At 42.0% G+C, this 25,787-nt stretch overlaps 1 protein-coding gene and 1 non-coding gene across 2 annotated transcripts in view; one reads left to right on the top strand and one right to left on the bottom strand.

Moving 5' to 3' along the window:
• Nucleotides 1-20,587, bottom strand: part of LOC143301991 (period circadian protein-like) — a 59,942-nt gene extending 39,355 nt beyond the window's left edge. The window contains exons 1-4 of the mRNA XM_076616474.1: nt 20,254-20,587; nt 12,592-12,751; nt 1,077-1,148; nt 122-285 (exon numbers count right to left, since the gene is read on the bottom strand). Coding sequence (XP_076472589.1) covers nt 122-285; nt 1,077-1,148; nt 12,592-12,671 — 316 coding nt within the window. The 5' untranslated portion in view covers nt 12,672-12,751; nt 20,254-20,587. The remainder of the gene's footprint in view (nt 1-121; nt 286-1,076; nt 1,149-12,591; nt 12,752-20,253) is intronic.
• Nucleotides 20,588-24,871: 4,284 nt separating this feature from the next.
• Nucleotides 24,872-24,990, top strand: LOC143302150 (5S ribosomal RNA). Its single transcript, XR_013057891.1, has one exon. It is a non-coding gene; the product is annotated as a 5S ribosomal RNA (ribosomal RNA).
• The last annotated feature ends 797 nt before the right edge of the window (nt 24,991-25,787 follow it).

Raw genomic sequence — 25,787 nt, 5'->3', positions numbered from 1 at the left:
GCTGAGGGTACAATACAACACAATACGACACTGACCTGTGATTTTTGCGCATGCTGGAGACGACATAGTCATGGGAGCTGAGGGTACAATACAATACAATACAACACAATACGACACTGACCTGTGATTTTGCGCATGCTGGAGACGACATAGTCGAGGGTGCTGAGGGTGCCCAGCTTGGAGCCGGAGGACTGCTGGGGCACCATGGACTTCAGCTCCCTCAGGAACTCCTTCACCTTCTGCCGCTTCTTCTCCCGGCTCTGCATGTGGGACGCCATCTCGCTGCTGGGGACCGGACGGGGCAGGGACAGAGAGAGAGAGAGAGAGAGAGAGTCAGTGTGTGTGTGTGTCAGTGTTTGCGTGGATAAGCGTTTACATGAGCGTACAAACACTCAAACACTCACACACAGACACAAACACAGAGTCAGTGTGTGTGTGTGTGAGTGTTCGCGTGAATAGGCGTTTACATGAGTGTACACACACACACACACATACACACACACACACAGAGTCAGTGTGTCTCTGTGTGAGTGTTCCTGTGGACAGGCGTTTACTTGAGCGAGCATACACACACACACACACTCTGCATGTATGAATGTGTGATGCCATCTTGCTGCAGTGGACCACACAGCACAGGGAGAGACACACACAGAGAGTCAAAGTGTTTGCGTGTGTGTGTGTGTGTGTGTGTGTGTGTGTGTGTGTGTGTGTGTATGTGTGTGTGTGAATGTTTGCATGGACAGGTGCTGACATGAGCGTGCAAACATGGTAACACACACACACACACACACACACACGCTGACCCCCAAACACACACATGCTCTACATGTGCGATGCAGTCTCACTGCTGTGGATCAGACAGCACAGGGAGAGAGAGAGAGAGGAAGAGAGAGAGAGAGTGAGTGTGTGTGTGTGTGTGAATGTTTGCGTGGACAGGCGTTTACATGAGCATGCAAACACTCAACACTCACACACATGCTCAGCATGTACGACACCATCTGCACATCCCCCCCCCCCAACCCCCCCCCACTCTCCCAACCACACGCACACATACATGCAGACCAAATAATACTGACCTACAACCACTGGTAGAGGGATCGTCCAGAAAGTCGCTTTCACTCAGCAGAGAGAGACAGCTACTACTGCTTCTGCACACAATGCAATGCACACACACACACACGCGCGCACACACACACACACACGCAACACTGTAGTAAATGTCAACTGCTCTGAATCCTGCAGCAACACTCTGTCCCTATTTTTACTCTGCCGCCGTGAAACGCAACACAAGTATTACTTCCCTTTATTTTCCGTTTCATGCACTCAAGATCAGATTCACTGGACATAGCACAGCACGGGTTATACGACCTTTGCTGTGTTACTGTTAGGCATTTGTTAACTATGGGTGGGTGTCCTTCTTGGAATGCCGGAACATGGCTGGACTTTGTCACTGTGTTGTTCTGTGGAACCTGATGCGTGCCTCGCCTTTTGTCACTTTGTTGTCAGCAAACGCATCAACATTTCCTCTTTTGGGGATTAACCCTTTCACTGCCAAACTATTTTATGCAGCAGTTTGGTAGAGGACCCCTGTCACTGAAGGGCGACAAGATCATGTGTCCGTTATCCATGAACCTACTGCTCTTTATGTTCGGTGGTAGGATAGATAGGTCATTATTTCTACACACACATCACAGGGGGAATCCCCAGCTGTTAAGAGACACCATATTTTCTGTGTTTATTGCACAAGGGAATTTTTCACTCTAAAGTGACTGGCGGTGAAGGGGTTAAGAAGCATTCTCCTATCTTGTATTCTTGTTACAGCAGCAGACTATCATAGAATCATTCACACCACCAGGATTGCTGTAATGCTTTCACCAAACTTTCAAACTGCAAGAGAATCAAGAATCAAGAATTGATTTAATCCTTTGACCCATGTTGGGGTATGAAGGATATATATATATATATATATATATATATATATATATATATATATATAATAAAGTAACAATACTGGTGTTATGCACCAAAACTTGAAATGCAAACAGTAAATTAAAGGATGAAACTGGTCATCAAAACAGATAACAGTGATCATATCATCTTGTAATCTTAACCCCCACTTTCAAACACACTTTCCTCCCTGCTTTCCACAAATTGTAAAAAAAAAAATCAAAAACTGCTTTTGGATTCAAATATTTCTTTGGAATGAATTCATTACGAAGATCCGCAAAAATTTTGGGCATACCATGATGGAAATGAAAATCGTTCCCGATCACATCCATATATCGCAGTTACTACAAGTACGCAACTCGCGCGGATTTTTGTGACATCTACCTGTCTGCCAAATCACATCCATAGTGCAGTTATGACAAGTAGGCAATTCAAACCGATTATTGTGAGTGTACCAGTTTCAACAGGTAATTTATGACTACTATACCTGAACTGCATTTTAATGATGAAATGTGAGACAGGTAGACTGGATATATACTTTTATCTTCCAAAATTAGCTTTAAAGTTTCTATATATAAAAATAAATTAAAAAAAATAATAAAAACAATTACTATGTTCCAAAGGCATTCCGCCATAATCAAATACAATTATTTGCAGTTCCTGTCTGACATTAAAAAATAAAACATGAACTATTTTCGTTTGAAAATGACTGTAAATCCCAGACAGACAATGACTGTGACAGACAATCACTGTGAATCCCAAACTAAAACATACACATTTACACCACACACTTATCTGTGACTGCACAAGAATAACCATCCCCTGAAAACTGTAGGTACAATGATGCAGATGCTGGTACAATGTAATGACAGTATACATACATAATTATGGGCTTATAGGTATATATATATATATATATATATATATATATATATATATATATATATATATATATATATGTACACGCACACACACACATATACACATATATATATATATAACTCTCATTATCTTTATGTATATATATAAATATTAATAATATTCATAGAGCAGCTGACCACACGGAACCATGTAGTATAACGCAGGAAACATGTTGCAAAAAAAAAAAAAAAAAAAAAAAGAAGAAAAATTTCAATCCCACCCAAAATGACTGTGTCATATACCTTGCTAATCCTGGGAGGGCAAAAAATGTCAAAAAAAACCAACAAAAAAACAAAAAAAAAATTTAGGCACAGAAGTTGATGAAATTGTGTTCAAACGCTGTCAACGACCCTTGTCTACGATGAGGGGATCACAAAAAGAAAAACAACCTACAGTTCAATCATTGTTATCCAAAATATATAAGAACAGGCGCAGAATTTTCTTTTTTTCAGTCCATCTGTCAAAAATTCACTTGAACACACCACAGACAGAAATACAAACTTGCATTTGCATGCCACCAACAAAAACTGTTCATACAAACTTGCATCTGCACGCCAGTAAAAAAAAATACAGGCTCACATTTGCGAGCCAAAAAATAAAAATTTTTTTTTTTTTTTAAAAACCCACATTTGCACGCCACAAATACATATTATTACACACACACAAACACACACACACAAACACACAGAGAGAAAGCTGCAGGCTACAAATAAACACAGTTACATGCACTCACATTTGCCGGCCAAGAATGAATATTAAAAAAACAACCTATACAAGCTCACATTTGTCAGCCACAAACAAAAACAATAAATAACTATCAAGTCCTGGGGAGTGGAGGAGGCGGGGGAGGTTGGTGGGGGGGGGGGGGGCAGAGAAGAGACATGACATGACCTTTGACATGACATTTTTATTGAATAAACAAAATGTTCATTTCAAAATGTTAGAACGCATCTCTCAATCAATTCAATTTCGCACGAAATGGACGGCTTCTTCCTTCGGATTATTCCCGTACAAAAAGACAACAAACAAGGGGTTGACTCAATAACTCAATGAACCAGTTTCCCTTTACATTTTTCTTTCATCATGACTTCCCGACTTCAAATTTTGATTCATCATCCTCGATTATCACCACTCAATCTTCTGCTCTTAACTCACTCGGGACGACAAGTTTTCTCCCTTGCTTTTCCCCACAGACGGCCCATTTGTAAGGGTTTGGAAAAAAATTACAAAAAATACAAAATACAGAGTAAGAAAATGAAACTTTCAGAACTGGTTTATTACGTGTTGAGCTATTACATATAAAAAAAAATCAAATTTCTCATCTTATTTTTACAGTTTTGCCATATGTAGAAAATACTGCCAATTTTTCACCCCGAATCACCATACCCATGCTCGCTTTCTGCATTAAATTCGCTTTCTTCTTCGTCATCATCCACCTCTTCAATGTCCGACCCTTCAGTTTGTAGCATTTCAAGTACTTCGGCAACCCTAAAACGTTGCCGTCACTGCCTTGTTCGCTTCACAACATTTGAGAAGAGCCCGCTTTGCTAACAGGCTGGCACGCGAGCAGACAACCGGTCAGTGACTTTGTCAGCGTGTGTGCGAGACGGGCCACACATCCCAGGCTGACCAATCATACCATTCGATTGTGGAGTTACCCAGAATAGCGCACTCTGCTTGGCTAATCACAAAATCACGTGTACAGCGCATGATGGAATTTTACTTTCGGAGAATGCTATTCCATTCCTTCATCTGAATCCGAATACGTTTTGTGTAGGAATGCGTGAGCATTCCTTCGTCCGGAAAGAGTTAACTCTGACCTTTTCTGAAACACTTTGTACAAAAATCTTGACAATTGAAAAACAGATAACTCCTCATTACACAACATCACATACGAAACATTTCTGTTTGCTTTGAAAATAATATTTACGTCTGTCCTGAAAATATCGTATGTTTTATAATAAAACAGCACGTGGGATTCGTCTTCGAGCAGTTGTTTACAAACAGGGCATAATAAATGTCTAGGTGTTACATCCTTTCTGTATCGCAGTTTATGTATATTGATGGGTGAAATACCAAGTCTAAATTTTGTGTATGCACCTTTGTAACATTTAAGCATGTTATAGTCCAAGTATTTTTCAGTTTTGGAACGTTTGCTTAAAAGTACTGTACAATTCACAGCGATCTTGTGGGGAGTGGGGGGGAGGAGAAGAGAGAGAGAGACAGAGACACAGAGAGAGAAGAAGAAGAAAAAGAAGAAGAAGAAGCAGAAGAAGAAGAAGAAGAAGAAACAACATACTCTGGTACTAAGCTGTAGAAGAGTTCCTTCACCAAAATGAAGGTAAACGGACCAGAAATGGCAGAAAAGAAAAGAGGAAAACACTTGAAACAGAACCAAAAGAAAGAAAAAAAGAAAGAAATCCAGAAAACAAAGAAAGTCATCGAAAAGATGAAATTTTCAGCACAAGATTTCCACAGTGGGGGAGACTGCTTGCAACTAACATTCTTCTGCATCCCTGTCAAACTCCCAAGCACTGCAATGTTCAGAACTCTTTCGTGATCTGGGCTTATAGGTAAATCACAAACAAATTGTGGGTGGACCAGAAACTCTTTTACAGTTAATCCATGGGGCTGCTAAATAGGATATTAAAAAAAAAACACAACTTTTTTTTTATAAACAACAAATAAAACAAAAAAACCCAGGAGGGTTCGCTTAGTGTGTGTGCAGCAGCGTCCTGCAGGCCGAAAAGTATGGAACATTCAGAGGGTCTCTCTTACGCTGCGATCATCCCATCAAATCTGCACTGCTACAGTAACACACACATGACACACAAAGGCAGGAGGAATATATCTTCTCATTATAACAATCATCTTCAAAGTCTCTGTAGCTCCTCATGACATCAGACTGAAGCTCCGATACACAAAAATCATCACACCTTTTTTTTTTTTTTTGCATTGCATCATCGAAGTTTAAGATGTTGTGTCTGTGCTGTGTCCACCTCCCTTGATCTCCCCAATGGTTGGTCCTTGAGTTCACTGAAGTCTGCTTTGCAAAGGCTGCCTACAAAATGGACCCAGACCCAGCTGTGCGAAACATGCTTGTGTCGCGTCCATGAAAACGTGCATAGTGGACCCAGATGGAGCAAGGCCAGAGACAGCTGCCCACAAGTTTCCTTGGAAACCTGACAACAAAATGGTGTGCATGCACCAACAAAAATTGTTTTTATTTTGGTGGTCAGGTCAGGGGCATAGCCCTTGCTACTGGTACCATGTAACCCAGTACTAGCTGCTGCATGTGAAGTCTCCCAACGACGGACCAGGCGGAGGAGGAAACCTTTCCCAACGGCTGTGAAGGTGGAAGAGGATGACCAAAGGGCAGGGGGAGCTCTTATCCTTGGCTGGAAGTCCTCCCAGGGGACGGAACTCCGAAGAAAAAACCTGCACCTGCCGAGGCCATTCTACACGTGGCAGTATCTGTAACTGTGGGACTATGAGCGTCGCTAGGCAAGAGAGTGGGGAAGGGACTAAACAACCCCTCTTCATTAAAAAAAAAAAAAAAGTCACCTGTGCTGGTCAGGCAACCAGGCTAATGTCGGAATGACAAGCTAGCCCTTCAACACCCAGCTTTCCCAAGCCCTGTGGCGATGGAGAAGTGGTAATGGGGACAGGCAGAGGATGCTGCTGGCAGTTCCTAGTCACGCAGGCAGCTGTGGGGTGAACATCGTCCACCATAGACTGGGGCAGATGTGGCGCCCATATCCTCCCACAGCATCACAGCAGCCCTGTTTAGGGATAGCACTGCTCTCCCCACACGGGGAAGGGGAGATAAAAGGATCCCTAAACAAAGCCTGCCTCACCTAGTACTTAGCAGGAAACCGTACCTACTTGGACATCCAACACTAGCGGTCGAAAACAACAGAAGAAAAGAACCAGGAGTCATGCCCTGATTCTGGGTGCCTGGAATGTTAGCACTCTTTTGGACAGAGACGACAGACCAGAAAGGCGCAAAGCGCTCATTGCTAGAATGCTTGATCGCTACCTGGTGGACATTGCAACCCTGAGCAAAACCAGGTTTGCCGGTGAAACCCAGCTGGAGGAAGTTGGAGGAGGCTACACCTTCTACTGCACTGGGAAACCAGAAGGCACCCAAAGAACTTCAGGCGTGGGCTTTGCCATACAAACCAAACTTGCACGACAGCTTGACAGCCTTCCACGTAGGATAAACAATAGGTTGATGACCCTACGTCTGAAGCTGTCCGAGGATCGCTTCGCCACAGTCATCAGCTGCTATGCCCTGACAATGACCAACCTTGTTGACATCAAAGAAGCCTTCTACGAGGAGCTCAGTTGCACCATTTCAGCAGCAGACAGAAAGGACAGGCTGATCATCCTTGGGGATTTCAATGCCCACGTCGGCATGGACTTCTCCTCGTGGCCAATAGTCCTAGGACAGTATGGCACTGGCAAGTGCAACTCCAACGGACTGCTTTTGCTCTCGCTCTGCGCGGATCCACTCGGTTTCCACATGCCCAAATTCAAACACTCCAGCGTCTGCCGCCGTTCTTTCTCTGTCTGTGGACCTTGCTTTTGGAATGAACGTCCTCTTTTGCTTTGTGGGGTCTCCGCACTCAGCTCTTTGAAGTCGGGCCTTGAAACCTACCTCTTCCAGAAATAAACCCCCTCCCTCCCTCCCGTCTCTTCCTTGTCTTCAGTTTCTCCAGCTTTCTATAATTACACATATTCTTAAGTTCTGTTTTTACTGTCTGTAAATTTGAGTTATGCATGCATGCATGTCAATGACTGGTGAGTAAGCCCTTTGATAAGTCTGTGCACAAGATTCAGCGCTATATCATAAACACTATTATTATCATCATTATTATCATCATCATCATTATTATAATTATCAAATTAGGAGTTGAAAAACAAAAAAACACACAAAAAAGCTATCAAACCATGCTTCAACCTTAATTCTCTACAAAGTAGAATGGCATCATAACGCTGAGACTGGTACATTCACACTGTTGGCAGACAGCAGAAAACGACAAAAACAAGAACAACAAATCAAGCCATATCAAAGATCCTCTTTTCTGAACAGGGGTTTCCGTGGGGTTTATTGTGGGGTGGGTTTTTTTGTGTGTGTGTGTGTGTGGGGGGGGATGGGGGGATTTTTTGTTTTCGTCTTTGCATCAGTGCAGGCATGCCTACCCGCACTGCTTTTCAGGAACAACACATTTTAGAATCAGGGACAGGGTATCATTATTTTCAGGAACATCTCAACAAACATGCAACAGTCGCCTGACAGCCAGAAGCATCATGCCTCCACTTTCAAAAGGCTGTCCGCGTTCAAAATGCCGGTGCTTACCCGCATGCACACTGGTCGTGCACACTGGTCTTGCTAAAGTTACTTTGCCAGTGACAGAAACTGAGCATGACTTTTACAAAAATGGCTTTGGTACTGTTTGAACAGTTCCAGCTTTTCACGAAGTGGCTTCTGCAATATTCGGCAGCATTTCAGTAAGTCTTAACGGTCTTCGGCAATGTTCAAAAAGACATCTAAGGGTACAACTTGTACCCACTAGATACTAAGGGGGAAAAATGTTACTGTCCGATTTTTTTTTTTCAGGGACATGCACTATGCAGCAATTATCCGTATTAGTGGGACACCCTGTCTTTCTTCTTCTTCTGCGTTCACTCGTATGCACACGAGTTGGCTTTTATGTGTATGACCGTTTTTACCCCGCCATGTAGGCAGCCATACTCCGTTTTCGGGGGTGTGCATGCTGGGTATGTTCGTGTTTCCATAACCCACTGAACGCTGACATGAATTACAGGATCTTAAACGTGCGTATTTGATCTTCTGCTTGCATATACACACGAAGGGGGTTCAGGCACTAGCAGGTCTGCACATATGTTGACCTGGGAGATCGTAAAAATCTCCACCCTTTACCCACCAGGCGCCGTCACCGTGATTCGAACCCGGGACCCTCAGATTGAAAGTCCAACGCTTTAACCATTCGGCTATGGCGCCCGTCGGACACCCTGTCCATTTTATCAATATTCCAGGACAAGTACAGGCCCTCAGTAATTGTAGGCATGCCTGTCAGTGCAGCATATACACATGTATATTTATAAACACTGTACTGGAGCAAAGCTATGTGGACAACAAACACAGTCAGTTTTCTTGTATTTTATTCTAATATTTCAATATTTGCCTGCTTTAGATTTTTTCACTTTTATTCTGTTCTGACTTGTTCACTTGTTTTGTTTATTTGGTTTCATTTTGGTTTGGCTTGGTTTATTTTCTGGTAAAAAGTATTCTATTTCTTTTTTTCTAACAGATTTGGATGGGTTTTTTTCTACTGGCAGCATTTGTTAGGCTCTGCATGCCGGATCTGTGCATTCATATCTCAGGCATCTGCGCTCACACACCTCCCCTCCCCCACTACCCCTGACCCTCTTTTTTTTTCTTTTTTTTTTTTAATCAAAGTTGATGCGGTGGAGAGACTCTATCTCATGGATCACCCTGCATGCTTGGATGCCTCCTTGAAACTGTGAACGATCCAATCAAAAGTTCACAGTAATGACAGGGAGTACTAACGAACACTGCGCTTCAGGCCCTGACGGAGGGGATGTGGAAAGACGGACAGGTTAACCCTTTCACCGCCAAGCTCGCATTGATGCACAGGCGTGGTAGAGGACCCATGTCACTGGAATGTGACCATTCATTGGTCTGTTATCCATGAACCTACTGCTCTTAATGTTCGGTGGTAGGATAGGCCATATTTTCTATACATCGCAAGGGGAATCCCCCAGCTATTCTTAGCCACTGTCTTTTCTGTGTTTATACCACAAGGGAATTTTGTACTCTAAATTGACTGGCGGTGAAAGGGTTAAAGGGTACCCATAGGTCATAGGAAAAGGGAGGGAGACAGGTGCAGCAGTTGAGTGGCTATACAGCATTGGATTTTCAATCTGAGGGTCTTGGGTTCAAATCACTGTCGTGAGGCATAGTGGTGGTTTCTTATTCTTCGTTCATGGACTGCAACTCCCACATTCACTCGGATGGATCTACACAAGTGGGATTTTAAAAGTGTATGACCGTTTTTACCCCACCATGTAGGCAGCCATACTCCGTTTTCGGGGGCAGAAGTGGTTTAAGGGTGGGGATTTTTCCACTGATCTATCTTCAGGGTTGACAGGTGCATATGTGTGCAGACCCGCCAGGTCCCGAGCCCCTTTCGTGTGTGTATATATACCAGCTAGTGAAAATCTTGTTGGTGATAAAATGTTTAAGTAGCAGGCTTTAATTGTTTTAGAAATGTTGCTATAGAAGTATAATTGTCTTAAATTGTATATACACTGTTCCTTGAACTGCTGAAGGTTTTTTGATTGTTGTTGTTTTTTTCCAAGTCATTTACAGCTGGACACGAGAAATCACATCAGTAAAAGTTACATTTAAAAAAAAATATTTCTTCAAAGCAGATGCGGTCAGAGCTTCAACAAAGTGACTACCATTTCGCATTCTGCAGTTGTTGTTTTTGGGGTTTTTTTCAGTTTAAAAAAACGAACACTCCTCTCCTTCCCCTTGTAATTCCTAAAAAAAAAAAAAAAAAAAAAAAAAAAACCCTGCTAAAATGAAGTATAGGAAAATGACGATGAAAAATGGCAAGGTGTTTGATATTTGCAGGTCTGCTCACGCGTAATTCTCTTGCTGCCGATGGCGTGTCCTACCCATGGAAACAACTGAGTGTGTCCGCCAGCAAAGGTGACCGTGAGGAACTTTGCACAGAGGGGGAGTGGTTTTGAGTTTTGGCCTACTGGCAGGGCAGAGTGGAGAGTAGTAGTAGTAGTAGTAGCAAAAGGGGCAAATCTTTTTTTGCGGGTCACTTCACTTCACCTGCCCACCCACACACACATTAACATGTCATGCAATGGGTCAAATATCAACACACACACACACACACACACACGTACACACATGGACACATGCGCACACATGCACTCAAACATAAAAATACATGATATACATGTATACACATGTTCACAATTCACACACAGCACCACCACAGCAAAGCACATTGGTTTGGGTGTATATATATATATATATATATATATATATATATATATATATATATATATATATATATATATGGGTGATGTGACGATTGAGGATGGACACAAGGATATAATATAGCAGTTTACACTTCACAGAGTTATACTTTTCTCTTGATCTTGCACATTAGGATGGACAGCCACACACAGAACACTTTACAGGAATACCTCTTCAAATCAACACATCATCTTGATCATATCTGGCTAGACAGAGGTGAAATTTACACTTTACTGGTGTAAATAATCAGAAATTTTATAAATTCATATATATATTATCATAAACAAATACACATCAATTTTGTGAGTGCATTTGGTGGGACAGAGAAATTTCATCTCTTTAACTTTAAGGCATAATATACCAATGAATCATTGATGTCAGCAGCGTATACACATGAACACATTTATGAGTGTGTGTGTGCATGTGTGTGAGAGAGAGTATGTGTGTGTGTGTGTGTGTGTGTGTGTGTGTGTGTGTGTGTGTGTGTGTGTGTGTGTGTGCATGCATGCACATGCACACACCTATGCATGACTGAAGCCTCACTGAATGACACAGGAAACAAATGACGAGTGCCTATAGGTAGTTCTCAGTCGACCACCCACGTAGGAAGCCTTTAGTGCAATTTTTTTTTTATGACTGTGTTTGTAAAGTGCTTAGACCAAGAGCTTGGCCTCTAAGGACAGGTGCTATAAAAGTTCTGATATCATTATCAATCAACCAGTCAATCCTAAGTCACTCCAGCACTAACAGTCTTACGATTAAGGACAGTCCTTAGGAAGAAACTGAAAGATGATTCTGACATGCATCAGATGATCTCCGGTAAGGTCCTTTAGTGGGCTTGAACTTTTGTTCAACCCATGCGCGGTCCATGACCCCACTAAGCTATGAACATAGACTCAGTTACCCCTTTCACTGCCAGGGAAACACAACTGCTGTTGGAAGAGAATATTCAGTGGGGAAAAAAAAGGGGTAGAAATGAACCAAAAACGTCACATTATATACATACATGTATACAACAAGAGAATGTGTAACCTGAATGTAGCAGAAGAAGAAGACTGAAATATTCTCAAGACAACCATGCTCCCTGGCAACAACAACAAAAGATTAACAATCAGATGCTAAAAATAAAAGATGAACCCAAGAAAACAACACAACTGCTCAAAACAAAGACTGTAAAACAGCAGGAGACTGGTCCACATGCACTCCTTCATCAAAGCGAGAGCTGTATGATCAATGGTTTTTCCACTACAATGCGAATTCATTTACAGCTTAGTCTTTGGGGAAAAACTATGACTCTCAAACAAGGAGGCAAGACTGCCCTGGCTCTTGGTGCTGCAGCCTCGGGGGCTAGCTGGCCTTTGGGAACCATCCCAACACTGGCTGTCCCAAAGCCTTCTTGGCCGAGAGAGTGGGGATGCAGTTGGGCAAGACTCTCTCCATTGTCATCATTTTCTGGTAAGGATAGTCGGGACGGGACGGCAGTTGCCTCCTCAGCTGTTCTGATGGTCATAGCTGGACACGACTGACTATATACACGTTAATTTTATGCACACAACCACCATGACAAAGACTGGCGTAAGGACGGACAGCATGTTGAGACAATGGACACTCACTCGGCAATTAATGAACCATAGTTGGAGTCACTGATCTTGGTACTGGTGTCTTGGGCTTGGGTGGGTGGTTCCTTTTCCATTGGGGCGCGCTTGGAGGACGCACACACACCCTGCCAGTGTGCTGACCGGGTCCGTGCTGAGAGCTCTCGCAAGTCACCACCTGAAACACACACACAGTACACAGCTTGTAGAACCTTTTTTTTCTTTTTCTTTTTCTTTTATTTGATTTGCTGCCCCACCAACTGCACCATTTCAGTGGCATTCCAACTCTACTCATTCAGACAGAGTACCCCATACACAGCCACACCCGGGTCCATCTTGTCACAGCACCAGTGTCAGCAGAACTTCCCACAGAAAACTATCAATGTTAGGTCACCAGGATGCCACACACCGGAGGAGGCCCTGCACTGCTCCTGAGTCACATCAAAGGTGTTCAGTAGAGTCTGTTCTGATTTAACATACTTAGAACACCATCTACCACAGCTTATGTTATAAATTACTAATTAGAAACTTTAAATTGCGCATATAATAATAATGAGTACCCTATTTCATAGACTATTCGTTTAACTTATGCTGTTATACTAGGGCAATATTCTCCCCGCTACTTTGACCCATGTGCCTTGTTAATGTTGGGCATAATATGGTAAGCCTGAAGTAAGATAAAAAATAAAATCATCAGAATGCTGTCATGAATCAGAGTTATGTTGAGGCCAACTTCTGAACATGCAATATATATACAATATGACACTCACACTCAGTCATGGCAGTGGAAACAAATAAAACCTTCCCTCAAATCAGAATAAAAACAGCTCTCAAACAACACACTACTTCGGAGAGAAGTGGGGGACAGAAGGGTTAAAAAAAAAAAAAGGGAAAAAAAAGAAGAAAACGTAAAGACTGACAGAGAAAGAGCAGAAAAAGCAAACAGGGATCATAGTAGTTAGTTGCAGCCCACATCTACAGAAGAAGTGCAACAGAACAAAAACAAAACAAACATAGCAAACCCTCAAACAATCCAAAAGTGCAGCACACTCAAAAAAGGATGAATAGCACTGTGGAAAGGACAACATTTCTGAAAAAAACAACAACCATTCTTTATATTGTGTGAAGCAGTGAATCAAGCTGGCAGAAGGGTTAAGACGCTCATCTGCCAATACAGAGTCCGCGAGGGTCTGGGTTCAATTCTTCAAATTCTGCTCTTGCCCTTTCTCCTAAGTTTGACTTGAAAATCAAAATGAGTGTATATCAATAACATTCAGATGAGACGATAAAATGAGGTCCCGTGTGCAGCAAGTATTTGAAAAAAAAGAAAAAAGAAAAAAAAAAAAGAACCCATGGCAACAAAAAGTCTTGTCCTCTGGCAAACTTCTGTAAACAAAATCCACTCTGATACAGTGATAGGTATATTGTGCATACATGTACTCAAGGCCTGACAAGTGCATTGGGTTATGCTGCTGCCAGGCATCTGCCTAGCAGATCTATGTGGCATACCGTATATATTTGCTCAAAGAGTTACGTCTCCAAGAGAAACACACTGAAACTGAAGCAGTGACCCAGTGGTTATGTGACTACCTTGGGCTTGAGCAGGAAATGAGTGCCACCCCACCACCCCCTATCCACTGTACCTCGAGTGCTGGTCTGGGTGCTAGGCTTTCAGTCCCATGAGCAGCATGCACATGTTTAGTGCATGCAAAAGAACGCACGGCAACAAAAGGGCAAAATACTGTAGAAAGATCCACTTTGAAACAAAATAATTTTTACACATTTGCACAAGCTGCAGACTAAAAAAGGAAAAAGCAAAAAAAAAAAAAAAATAAAAAAGGGAGGGGGTGATGCTGCATTATGATGTCGCGCTCTATCCGGGAAGAGCAGCCTGAATTTTAAGCAGAGAAATCTGCAGTGACAAAAAATAGTAAAACAGTTTAGAAGCTTTTCTTTTCTTTAATTGTTTAAATAAACACCAACAACAACAAAAAACCAAACATTTATTACAAACCATTAGACTGCTGTGCTTCCATACGTCGTGGGTCTTCTGAATCCGACTCAAAATTCATTCCCTCCATCTCACAAGACATGACAGGGACCTTACTTCACAATGAAAAATACCAGAATGAACTGAAATGCACTGCCTGAAAACATACCCACCAGGACCCAACCCACAACAGGCCCTACAAGACATTTTAGGGAAAAAACAATGGATTCTTGTTGATTTTTGCTTTATAAATAGCTACAACCTCGGCTAAATGGAATAAATCAGTAAACGAGGGCAGGAAACTGTCATTTTTGACGCAAATTGTGACGTCACATTCCATGATCTGAGGCAAGAGAGAAATATGGGTGTGTAAACGGAGAGTTTGCTAAGCAGCCAGATGTGGATCGATATGTACACACATGAATAGAAAGACGTCTGAAGTATTTCTTACCATGGATGTTATGACATTTTGCCTGTAATCAGAAGCACTGCCTGGCATATTCTGACATTTGCTTGCATGAGCTTTGTTTCTGCTTGCTCAACTTTTATCTCTGACTGCTGTCACTGATAGTGGCAACAGATGAGTGGTTAAAGCATTGTACTTTCATTCGGAGGGTCCCTGGTTTGAATCCAAGTTGAGCGGATAATGGGCTAAGGTGGAGATTTTTCCAATCTCCCAGGTCAACAGATGATCAGACCTGTTAGGGCCTAACCCCCCTTCATGTGCACATTTAATGTTTATAGAAAACTTACATGATGTATTTATAAAATACATAATACCATATGCATGCAGAAGATTAAATATGCGCTTAACAAAATGACAGATCCTGTGTTCAATGTCTGTGTTTCATAGGTTACGGAAACAAGAACATATCCAGCAAAACAGCATCCACGCCACAAAAACCAGAGTATTACTGCGTGCATCAGTACATATTCGATCATTATTAATACTACAGTAGATTATCATTATGATTACCTGAAATTACCAATCATGCTGATCTGAGTTATCCAAAAATTTATGCTGGTCACAAAAATTAAGATGAAACAAAATGAAGACAACAGAAACGTAATGATGCATCCAACAGTGACTCTGAAAAAAGAATGTAAAATATGGAGAAATGGACTTATGCACGCTCACTTGCGCAGCAGCTTGTATAAAATACCAGTTTAGTGCACAGTTGTCCGGCAGTCAGCCAGCCAAGCACACACAAAATCACACGCGATCTATCATCATCGTTGAAAAGACAGTGGCAAGTTTGTCCCTGATTACAACTACTGCTACATTACTTTGGATCTGATGTGTTATACTACAGTAAACACAGCTGTGTGTCAGCGATCAAGACATCTAGTGATCTACCTTCTGCAACACAGCTTCAGTTTCGTTTTCAGACACTCAAGGTGTTACTGTGTTTGGACAAATCATTTGAATACACATCAGGCAGATGCCTGACAGCAGCATAATCCTATGCGCTAGTCTAGCCTTGAGTGCATGCAATTTGTCTACCTATCACTGTGTCAGAGTGAAATTCTTCAGAATTTCACCATCTGGAGGACAACACTTTTGTTGCTGTGGGTTCATTTTCAGTGCGCCAAGTGAGCGCTGCATACAAGACCTCAGTTGATCATCTAATCCGAATGACCAGACTCAGTCTGACTTTCCAATCAAACTTGGGAGAAAGGGCGAGAGCTGGAATGGAACCCAGGCCCTCATGGACACTGTATTAACAGATAATGTGGAGTGTGGAGTCATGGCCTAGAGGTAACGCGTCCGCCTAGGAAGCGAGAGAATCTGAGCGCGCTGGTTCGAATCACGGCTCAGCCGCCGATATTTTCTCCCCCTCCACTAGACCTTGAGTGGTGGTCTGGACGTTAGTCATTCGGATGAGACGATAAACCGAGGTCCCGTGTGCAGCATGCACTTAGCGCATATAAAAGAACCCACGGCAACAAGAGGGTTGTTCCTGGCAAAATTCTGTAGAAAAATCCACTGCGATAGGAAAAACAAATAAAACTGCACGCAGGAAAAAATACCAAAAAAAAAGGGTGGCGCTGTAGTGTAGCGATGCACTCTCCCTGGGGAGAGCAGCCCGAATTTCACACAGAGAAATCTGTTGTGATAAAAAGAAATACAAATACAAATACAAATAAGCATCTTCAGCATTCTGCCACCTTCCTCCCTGCAACACTCACTAGCCCATTAACATGGCTTGGCCCAATTCCCTCACTCAAGGGACAAACTCTACAGAGACCCGGAAGGAGACCTTTCCGAGGTCTGCACTACATTAATGCAGAAGAACACTGTGGTATCAGGTCTCTCCAGGAAAGTGAATGACAAAGAAGTGATCATCAGTTGCAACAGTAGTGCCACTGACTGAGACAGCACAGAAGGTAGGACGGTAAAAACTGACAGGTGTAACAGCCAGGTGGTTAACTCTTTCCATACGAACGGCGAAAGAGACGATGTTAACAGCATTTCACCCCAATTACCATCATCAAAATATTGCAAGCGGAAGGCTCTTATACTGAAGAGGTAAATGTTGACAGAGAATACCACAATTCTGACGACAGAAGCTAAAGGTTGGGTCATTCAGATACCCACTGGACATCCGAAGGGTCTGTGTAGAGGAGAAGAGAGGACTGGCCGTACTGAGTGAGTTAAAGTGATGGACTTTCAATCTGGGGGTTTTAAATCCCAGTCACAGCACATGGTGGGTTAAGGGTGGAGAAGCTTCTGATCTCCCAGGTCAACAGACATGCAGACCTGTATCTAGTGCCCGAACTTGCCAGTTTCAAAGACTCTGAACAGTCCAGAAGTGGTCTGAGAAAAACATATATGTTATATGGGTCATTTTTTGATGCTGGTTACACAAAGTGGGAATTAGAGGCAAAGATAAAATCTGATTAAATACAGTTCAAACTGGTTGTTTAATCTTCTAAATCCCTTTAATTTCTGGTCACAATTGGAGGAAAACAATACAAGTACAATACTCTGAATAAGTTATACATGTATCATGTGTTCCAATCAATATCTTTATTCTCTTTTAGTCTTTACTGTTTACAAATTACAGGCTGTTTTTCACATGTTCAAAATCCCCTGATTTCTTTTCTTTTCGGTTTTTCCCCCTATTTTTTCCTCAAATGAAAAATGTAGTGGACCAAAAAAATCATTTTTTAAGTGGAGTCACAGTACTAAGTCCATAAAGTAATACTAATTGTTTTAACAAAACAGCTGAAATTGATCAGTTAATCTAATTGAAAGAAGGGATGCAATCTTGATAAAGTAAACTCATCTCATAGTCGATGGGCTTCAAAAGCTTTTTTTTTCATACTTTTTTTTAAATTTTAAACTGTGGTGAACGCTCACACCTTACTATCATTGATCAACCCTTTGTCAGAAAGACTCAAGGGAATCATACTGATTCGGTGATTGAAAAATTATTATATCATCTAAAATCTATTTTGGGATTTAAGGATTCTTTCATGCGCGTGGATTGTTTTGTGGCACTGTTAATTGCATCAGGAAGAAAAGTTCCTACTGTAAGGTTCACAACATGTGACGCATGGAATTCAAGCAAACGCCCTTTCTTCTTGTTTTTATTTATTGATATCTAAAGTAAATTTGCTTGAAAAACTTACAAAAGGGTATAATCTATTGTGATAACCTTGCAACCATACAAACTTTCCGTTAAGGCTTCATGGTTGAGTAAAACCATGCTGAATGTTTGTGTCAAATGCAACACCAACAATGTCAAAAAATCAGCTTCCATAGATCATTCGATGTCCAGTTCAATGTCCAGTGTGACAAAATGACTGTGACCGTGTTTTTAAGAAGTTGAGGTGAGGTTTGGTTCACTGTTACTAGTCTGTTCAAATATATGATCTCTTTTGAAACTTGTGTTTTAAATGAGGCACAACAGCTGCACATTTAACTTAATTTTCCCCATTTTCAACTGCCATTTTCAATGACATTTTGCATGTAATTTTTTTATTTTGCAACACTTTTACCCACCATGTATGCACCACACATCACACCAGAATGTTTACCTGTGTAATTCCTTCAGTTAAGATCTGAAGATGAAATGGTCCCCATGTCCTGTTTCATAAGTATTAAGATTTTACTTTATCACATGTCTTATATCAAACATGGACAGATATAATCATATATCATTACTGCTACTAAACACAGTGAACTTTCAGCTTTTCTCAGTGTAAGTGGGGTTTTGTTGTTTTTGTGAGATTTTGTTTTGTTTTGTTTTTTTAGATTGTTCATTTGTTGTTATTGTTTTACAGAAATAAGGTCTAGATCTAATATGTCCGGTGAAAACAAAAAGCACAAGACATTCTCGAAGAGAAACAGACAAGGGGGGAACAAATTGTCTGTCATCATTTCAAACAGGAGAGACATGGGCATAATTTGTACTTGACTGTAATGTTTGAGGAGTTTCTCTGCATGGGTCTGATGCCCATTCTTGTCACCAATACTAAGTTTGTGGCATTATGTTATTGTTGTTACTTCTTCAGTTGTTGAGTTGTTAGCTTGCTGGCTTGCATTTTAAGATTAATGTCTAAGTACAGGCCAGGAACTGAGGAAGGGTATCGTGTTGCTGAACGGGGAACTGAGCTATTATCCTAGAAGTAAGAGGCCTCAATGCTGTTATGTTTGCTGCAGAAGCTTCAAGTTCGCAAGGCTATTTATAACATGTAAGCTGATCCGCTTGAGGTAGTGTGTCAGAATGTCCTTAATCCTAAATTTGGGCCTTCCCAGTCTGCGCGAGCCTTCTTTCAGCTGACTGTGCATGTGTTGTCTGGGTGGGTACACGACTGTTATCCGTTCCAATGATACGGTCAGTCCAGCATAGCTGGACCTTCAGCAAAATTGACCAAATCAAAGATTGTTAAGGCAGCCCTGTCCATCACTTCCTGGTTTGTGACTCTCTCCTGCTTGATGTTCATGATCCTGAAAAGCAGTCTCATATGGCACACACACACCTATAGATGCATGTGGATGTTTGGAGTGGAAGAGCTGTTGCACGGGAACACTCCCATTTGCTCAGCAGAAGAAAGCTTACCCAGCAGCATGGAGAACTGTTACATCTGGAGACTCCACCTGGACTTCTTAGTGTCTTTTTGTGCTCTTTGGCACTACACAACACCTGCCAGAACCACCCTTCTGACTGTTGGGCCTTACTGATGGTCTCATCCCTCCAGTCTGCCGGAACCAGTCTTCACATGCATGGGCAGACAAGCCCTTACTCACCAAAGGTTTCAGACCTGTCAGCTACCCTAACCACATTTAGCTGGCCAGTCCAAGCCGTTCATAAAAGTATATACTATTTGTAGGCTTTTATTAACGCTCTTTTGTTTAACATTATCATTACTCGCATTTTCAAAGATATATATCAAGTACTAAGAACACATTCACAAAAAAATGTGATGTCTAAGCATTTTTGCGGAGTGTTGACATCAAGTACTAAAAGATGCGACTGAGATATATTGTCAGTCACAAATTATATGATCCACACAAAAACCCTATACCCCGCCCCCACTCGATGTCCCAAACCTCTACAACTCCGAGTTACTGTTTTGCTCGTTTCTGTGTCAAGGATAGCAATCACTGATAATAATGTGAATCGATCCAATTAAATATGATTAAATGTAAACAAATCATAATGTGATGATAAAAGACTCACCTTCTTACAATACTAACTCGTAGTTGCCGGTGTTCTTACAAATCCACACACACAGAAAAACACACAATAATTAAAACTATTCCATCAACGGCCTTGCTCCAGTTGAAAATGTCCGCTCGTGGCTCCGAAACGTGAGCATGGAGGCAGCGTTCGTGGGTCCTGACATGAGAATGCGTTTTAAATCCCAGTTACTGAAATCCTCCTCCATCCACTTACACTGTTAGAGTAACGTGAAAAAGTTTTCAATCACGTATACACTGGTCAAATGAAAACACAGATGATTTTGTAATGAAAACGGCGATATTTGCGCAGTCAACTACATCGATCGGTGGCACTGTTGTTCACACTGTTGTCAACCGAAGCTTGCCGAGTTAAGTCCCTTGATGTGTCCGAACGCTCACGTTCTCATCCAAACAAATGCCGATATTCTCCAAAATCACCATATTCCGTGCAGTTGTGCGTCGTAGAATTTCGAAATAATTCTACAAATTGTAATAGCAGCAACAATGCACACAAAGAGGTTTTCCACTCCCACTTATGGATATGATTGTTAGTTCTTTTCACATGTTGGCTCACGTGTTTCATAATATCACACGCACTCGGCAAAGATCGGAAAATCATTCCGACGGCCGCCTCGCCGCAGACATCCCATTCGGCTCAGTGTCACGATTGAAAACATGTGACGGCTCGGCAAAAATAGTCGGGAATTGTGGTCTAAATTTGGCACACCAGCAGGCTCGTCCGCGTGGTCTGGTTCTAAAATCTGCAGGAAAACACCTCGAAAGACATCCTGTTTTATTTGTCACGGAGGATCTCACTTTATCTGGAGTCAGAACTGATGAAAAAATACACACTGTGAGTCAGTGAAAAAAATCATCAGTACGCGAATCGGATCAAACAAGAGTTGGTTCCAGCCGGTTTCTACCTCATTTGCATAAGGGCACGTGCCATACGGATTTAACTTAAACCCAAAAACGATATGAAACGTACCAATGAATAACACTGAAACAGGCCAAAAGCTCAGGGACGGAAACAACACACACACACACAACACACACTACTATATATATGTATATATACACATATATCATATATAAATGCATATATACCATATATATATATATATATATATATATATATATGTGTGTGTGTGTGTGTGTGTGTGTCAGTGTTGTGTGTGTGTGTGTGTGTTATTGATGCACTGATACTAAGATTTCTGAGTTGATAGCCGACTGAACCAGTGAAACCGTGACAACACTGAGGACGACGAAAAGCCCGAACTCATTCAGTGACAACAGTAACTGCACCGGCTGCCGAGATGATGCCGGGAGAGAAACCGCCGGCGCGGCGGCCGCGATGTTTGACTGCCGGACGGGTTTGTGTGATGGCGCAGTGTGACAATACCACTGCCGCCGGGGAAAATTAATCAGTGCAGACGGCCGGGTCTGACTACGACTGAACTGGCAGCCAGTCGCCGGGACTCAGTCACAACCGAACGGAACTGCCCAATCGATCACAGTGATCCCGCAGAGCCTGGACAACCAGCTCCACCGACTGCGGAGCCGGGTTACTCAGTGCACAGCCACCTGAATACTGATCTCATCTAGTGTCTGCTATGCTTAGTGCAAGCACTGTACCGGCGAGAAAGCCTGGAACCCCCGTTGGACTCACTCAGACTCCGACTGACAGTGAGGAGAGCCAGGTTGTTCATGCTTTTCAGTTCAAGACCAGTATGGGGACCAGTTGCAACTGAAACTGAGGTACCGGGCCACACCCCGGGTTAGTGGAGTCCACTAATAGCACCAGCCGAGCCGCCGCAATGAGCTTGAAAGCGGTCGGCCCCCGACCACGCAAACCTTTGACAGGACCGGCTGTCACCCGGCCGTGTAGAGCGGCGCCGCCGGGGACATCAGGCTGTACCTTCTACCCACCAGCCTGCCGGTTCCGAGTCGTCAGTCAGTGACTCGGGTAAACTGAAGTCGCCCTGCCCCGGCCACTGAAACCCGAGACTCATGTCACGTCGATGCCCCATCCCCGGCCGGGGGTCTTGACATGTTATTCGTTCAGAGACAGGCCAGGAACATACGCGCAAGCATTTTTTTTTTTTTTTCCTGTGCCGAATTGATCAATCGTTACTTTGATTGAAAATTCACTGTCTGCAACCACAGTTGTTAAATCCGGCAACCTATAGGATTTACATAAACGTCGAGTTATAGTCCTCGATGACTAAGGTGTCAATTAATCTCAGTGCTGACCCCGGCACTAGCTGGCCCCTCAGTGACCCACCTACCCCACTACTGGTACATATCATTACTCACATTTTCAAAGATATATATCAAGTACTAAGAACACATTCACAAAAAAATGTGATGTCTAAGCATTTATGTGGAGTATTGACATCAAGTACTAAAAGATGCGACTGAGATACATTGTCAATCACAATTTATATGATTCACCCAAAAACCCTACCCCCCACCCCCCACGCCCCCTTGCACCGCCTCCCTCCCTCCCTTCGATGTCCCAAACCTCGACAAGTCCGGGTTACTTTATTGCTCGTTTCTGTGTCAGTCAAGGACCTTTCAGTTCTCTTTCAGTTCTCCAGTCTCTCACCATCTCTTGAAGTTCTGTTGACGTTTTTTTTGTGGTTTCAGTTTACTAATTTTTGTTTTCACTGAGTTTTCTGGCTCGAAAACCGGCACTGGCATCCACCGCCCAGCGAAACAATGCCGGTGCCGGTCAACATTTCACCCTGGGGATCTGTCGAAAGGAAGAAGAAGAAGAAGAGTAACAGTTTGAAAAACAAACAAATTTAACAACTAAACACACCGGCGTTGCCGTCTGAGTTTTTGTGCGATGTAGGTATATCTTTCTCCAGGCAGCGATTGGGAAAACAAAAAAACAAACAAACAAAAAACCTCAGTATTACAGCCGGGTACGCATTAGGCATGTACACTGGATATAACATCAGACTTTATCCAATATACGAAAAAAAAATGATCAGAAGAAGAAGGGGAAAAAAAAATCGGCAATCTTAAACTGACTGGTGTATTCCACCACCATATGAATAGCCGGCACTGAAGCGTCGAGTCAGTCGTGTATCGAAAATCTGATTCACTGGCAGCACACAGTGGACCATTCACGTGGTCGTAAACTTCACACACACACACACACACACACACACACACACACACACACACACAGAAACGAGGTGGTTTTTAGGTCTTTTATTTATTTATTTTTTTTTGTCAGTTGTTGTTTTCCCACATATTCAAACAACTTAAACAAGAGAGGCAAGGCCTTCAAGACTCACTTGTGATACACTTAAAAAAAAAAAAATCCAAGTTTTTTATGTATTGATTATAATTTCAAAATGTAATGTTTAAGATTGGAAATATCAGTTTAAAGCAAATTAACTCCCCTAGCATTAATTACAAAGTAATTTCCCTTTTTTACTATCTGCACCAAAACGTTTGCAAATAAATAAAACTTCCGTGCTTAGCAAAAGAAGTTCCTGTTTGAACAAAAAATGATAATAATGACTGCTCTTGTTGTTGGGTCAGAATATCAGATCAAAGTGCCAAGTTTAGAGAATACAAAAAATATAACAGTAAATGCAGTTTGCATATAATTAGGCTTCATTTTTTATTTTTTTGCGCCCATCCCAGAGGTGCTATATTGTTTTAAACAAGATGAGTGGAAAGAACTGAATGTTTCCTATTTTTATGCCTAATTTGGTGTCAACTGACAAAGTATTTGCAGAGAAAATGTCAATGTTAAAGTTTACCACACACACACACACACACACACAGACAACCGAACACCGGGTTAAAACATAGACTCACTTTGTTTACACAAGTGAGTCAAAAAGGGTCGAGTACGTATGTACGCATGGCGCGGCTGATTTTTAAAGGAAAACTCGGAAAGACTGGCAGAAAGATTGTCGAGTCACGCAGTCCGTTCTAGTTGCTTTCTCTTTGTTTCATTTTTACCAGCTGCATGATCAGTTGCCGGCGTGTTATGTTGGACTTTCTGTTTAGTGCTAACGAATGTATTCAATTTGTATTTGATTTGCAAGTCCGTATAGTGAAATGCGTGCAGACCTATTTATTACTGATATTCACCCCAGTGCCATGCTCCCCAGCAGGAGTCAAATAATTACCTCTGTACTGAACAGCATCAGTATCAGTATCAGTAGCTCAAGGAGGCGTCACTGCGTTCGGTCAAATCCATATACGCTACACCACATCTGCCAAGCAGATGCCTGACCAGCAGCGAAACCCAACGCGCTTAGTCAGGCCATGAGAAAAAAAACATGAAAAAAAAAAGTAAAATAAAATAGCAAAAATTGTAAATAAATAAATAAATAAATAAAAACAGCTTCAAACGTCTTCAAAGAAATAATTCAAATTTCTTGGTTTATGATGATTCTTGTCAGTAAACCAACTAAACAGCTTCACGGAGTTTAATGCTTGTCAGCCCGGCGGTCGAGCAGACCAGCTCCATCCACACACACAGTCCCCCCGGGCCCGCATACACACATCATCAGTGTGTTGATGAGAGGCAGTTTGTTCGGGCTTTATTGGCGTTGTGTGTGTGGTAATCTGGTGCCTTTGAAATTGCCAACGGCCATACCACGTTGAAAACACCGGTTCTCGTCCGATCACCGAAGTTAAGCAACGTCGGGCCCGGTTAGTACTTGGATGGGTGACCGCCTGGGAACACCGGGTGCTGTTGGCAACCTTTTTACATTTTTTCTCAAGACCTGACTGAGCGCGTTGGGTTACGCTGCTGGTCAGGCATCTGCTTGGCAGATGTGGTGTAGTGTATATGGATTTGTCCGAACGCAGTGACGCCTCCTTGAGCTACTGAAACTGAAACTGACAATGACAATGAGTTTATTCCCATTAACTCTTTTGAGTCATAGAGAAACAAGGAAACATGATGACAATAACAGGATGACGGCCACTGAGGAAGAGTGGAAAAAATAAAATGACATAAAATAAAATGCCAAATGTAATCATCAGTCTGATACAATGCAATAAGAATAGCGAAAGCGATACTCCACTGATAGACGAATGCACAGATCACAATTTAGATTTACAATAATTGTGAATGAAGTGACATGTTTGGCTTTGTATCTGGTTAGTTTTAGCCTGAACTGGGAACTCAGTGTGGTGTTAGCTGGAGCATAGCAATAACCGCAATGACTGGTGTAACAAAAAAAAACAAAAACAACCCACAATAATTTGTTATTTTAGCACCCATTTGCCAGTAATACTGGAATTGGTTTGATATAAACAGGAGAGAAAAAGACAAATGAAAAATATAATCATACAATTACAAATCAGTGGATATACATGATACAGGATGCAGTGTCAAGATTAACACATGTCATTATTCTAATTCCTATTCAACAAGTAGCCTACAGTTAAGGCATAAGTGGTAAAGAATCCAGGCTGAGACTGACTCCTAGCGAAACACATTAAAACTTTCTTTAATGAATTCAGTAAAATTTAGCAACTTTTTCTTACTGC

The sequence above is a fragment of the Babylonia areolata genome, chromosome 28 (assembly GCF_041734735.1).
Source record: "Babylonia areolata isolate BAREFJ2019XMU chromosome 28, ASM4173473v1, whole genome shotgun sequence".
Taxonomy (NCBI): Eukaryota; Metazoa; Mollusca; class Gastropoda; order Neogastropoda; family Buccinidae; genus Babylonia; species Babylonia areolata.
This window is presented reverse-complemented; position numbering and strand designations above follow the sequence as displayed.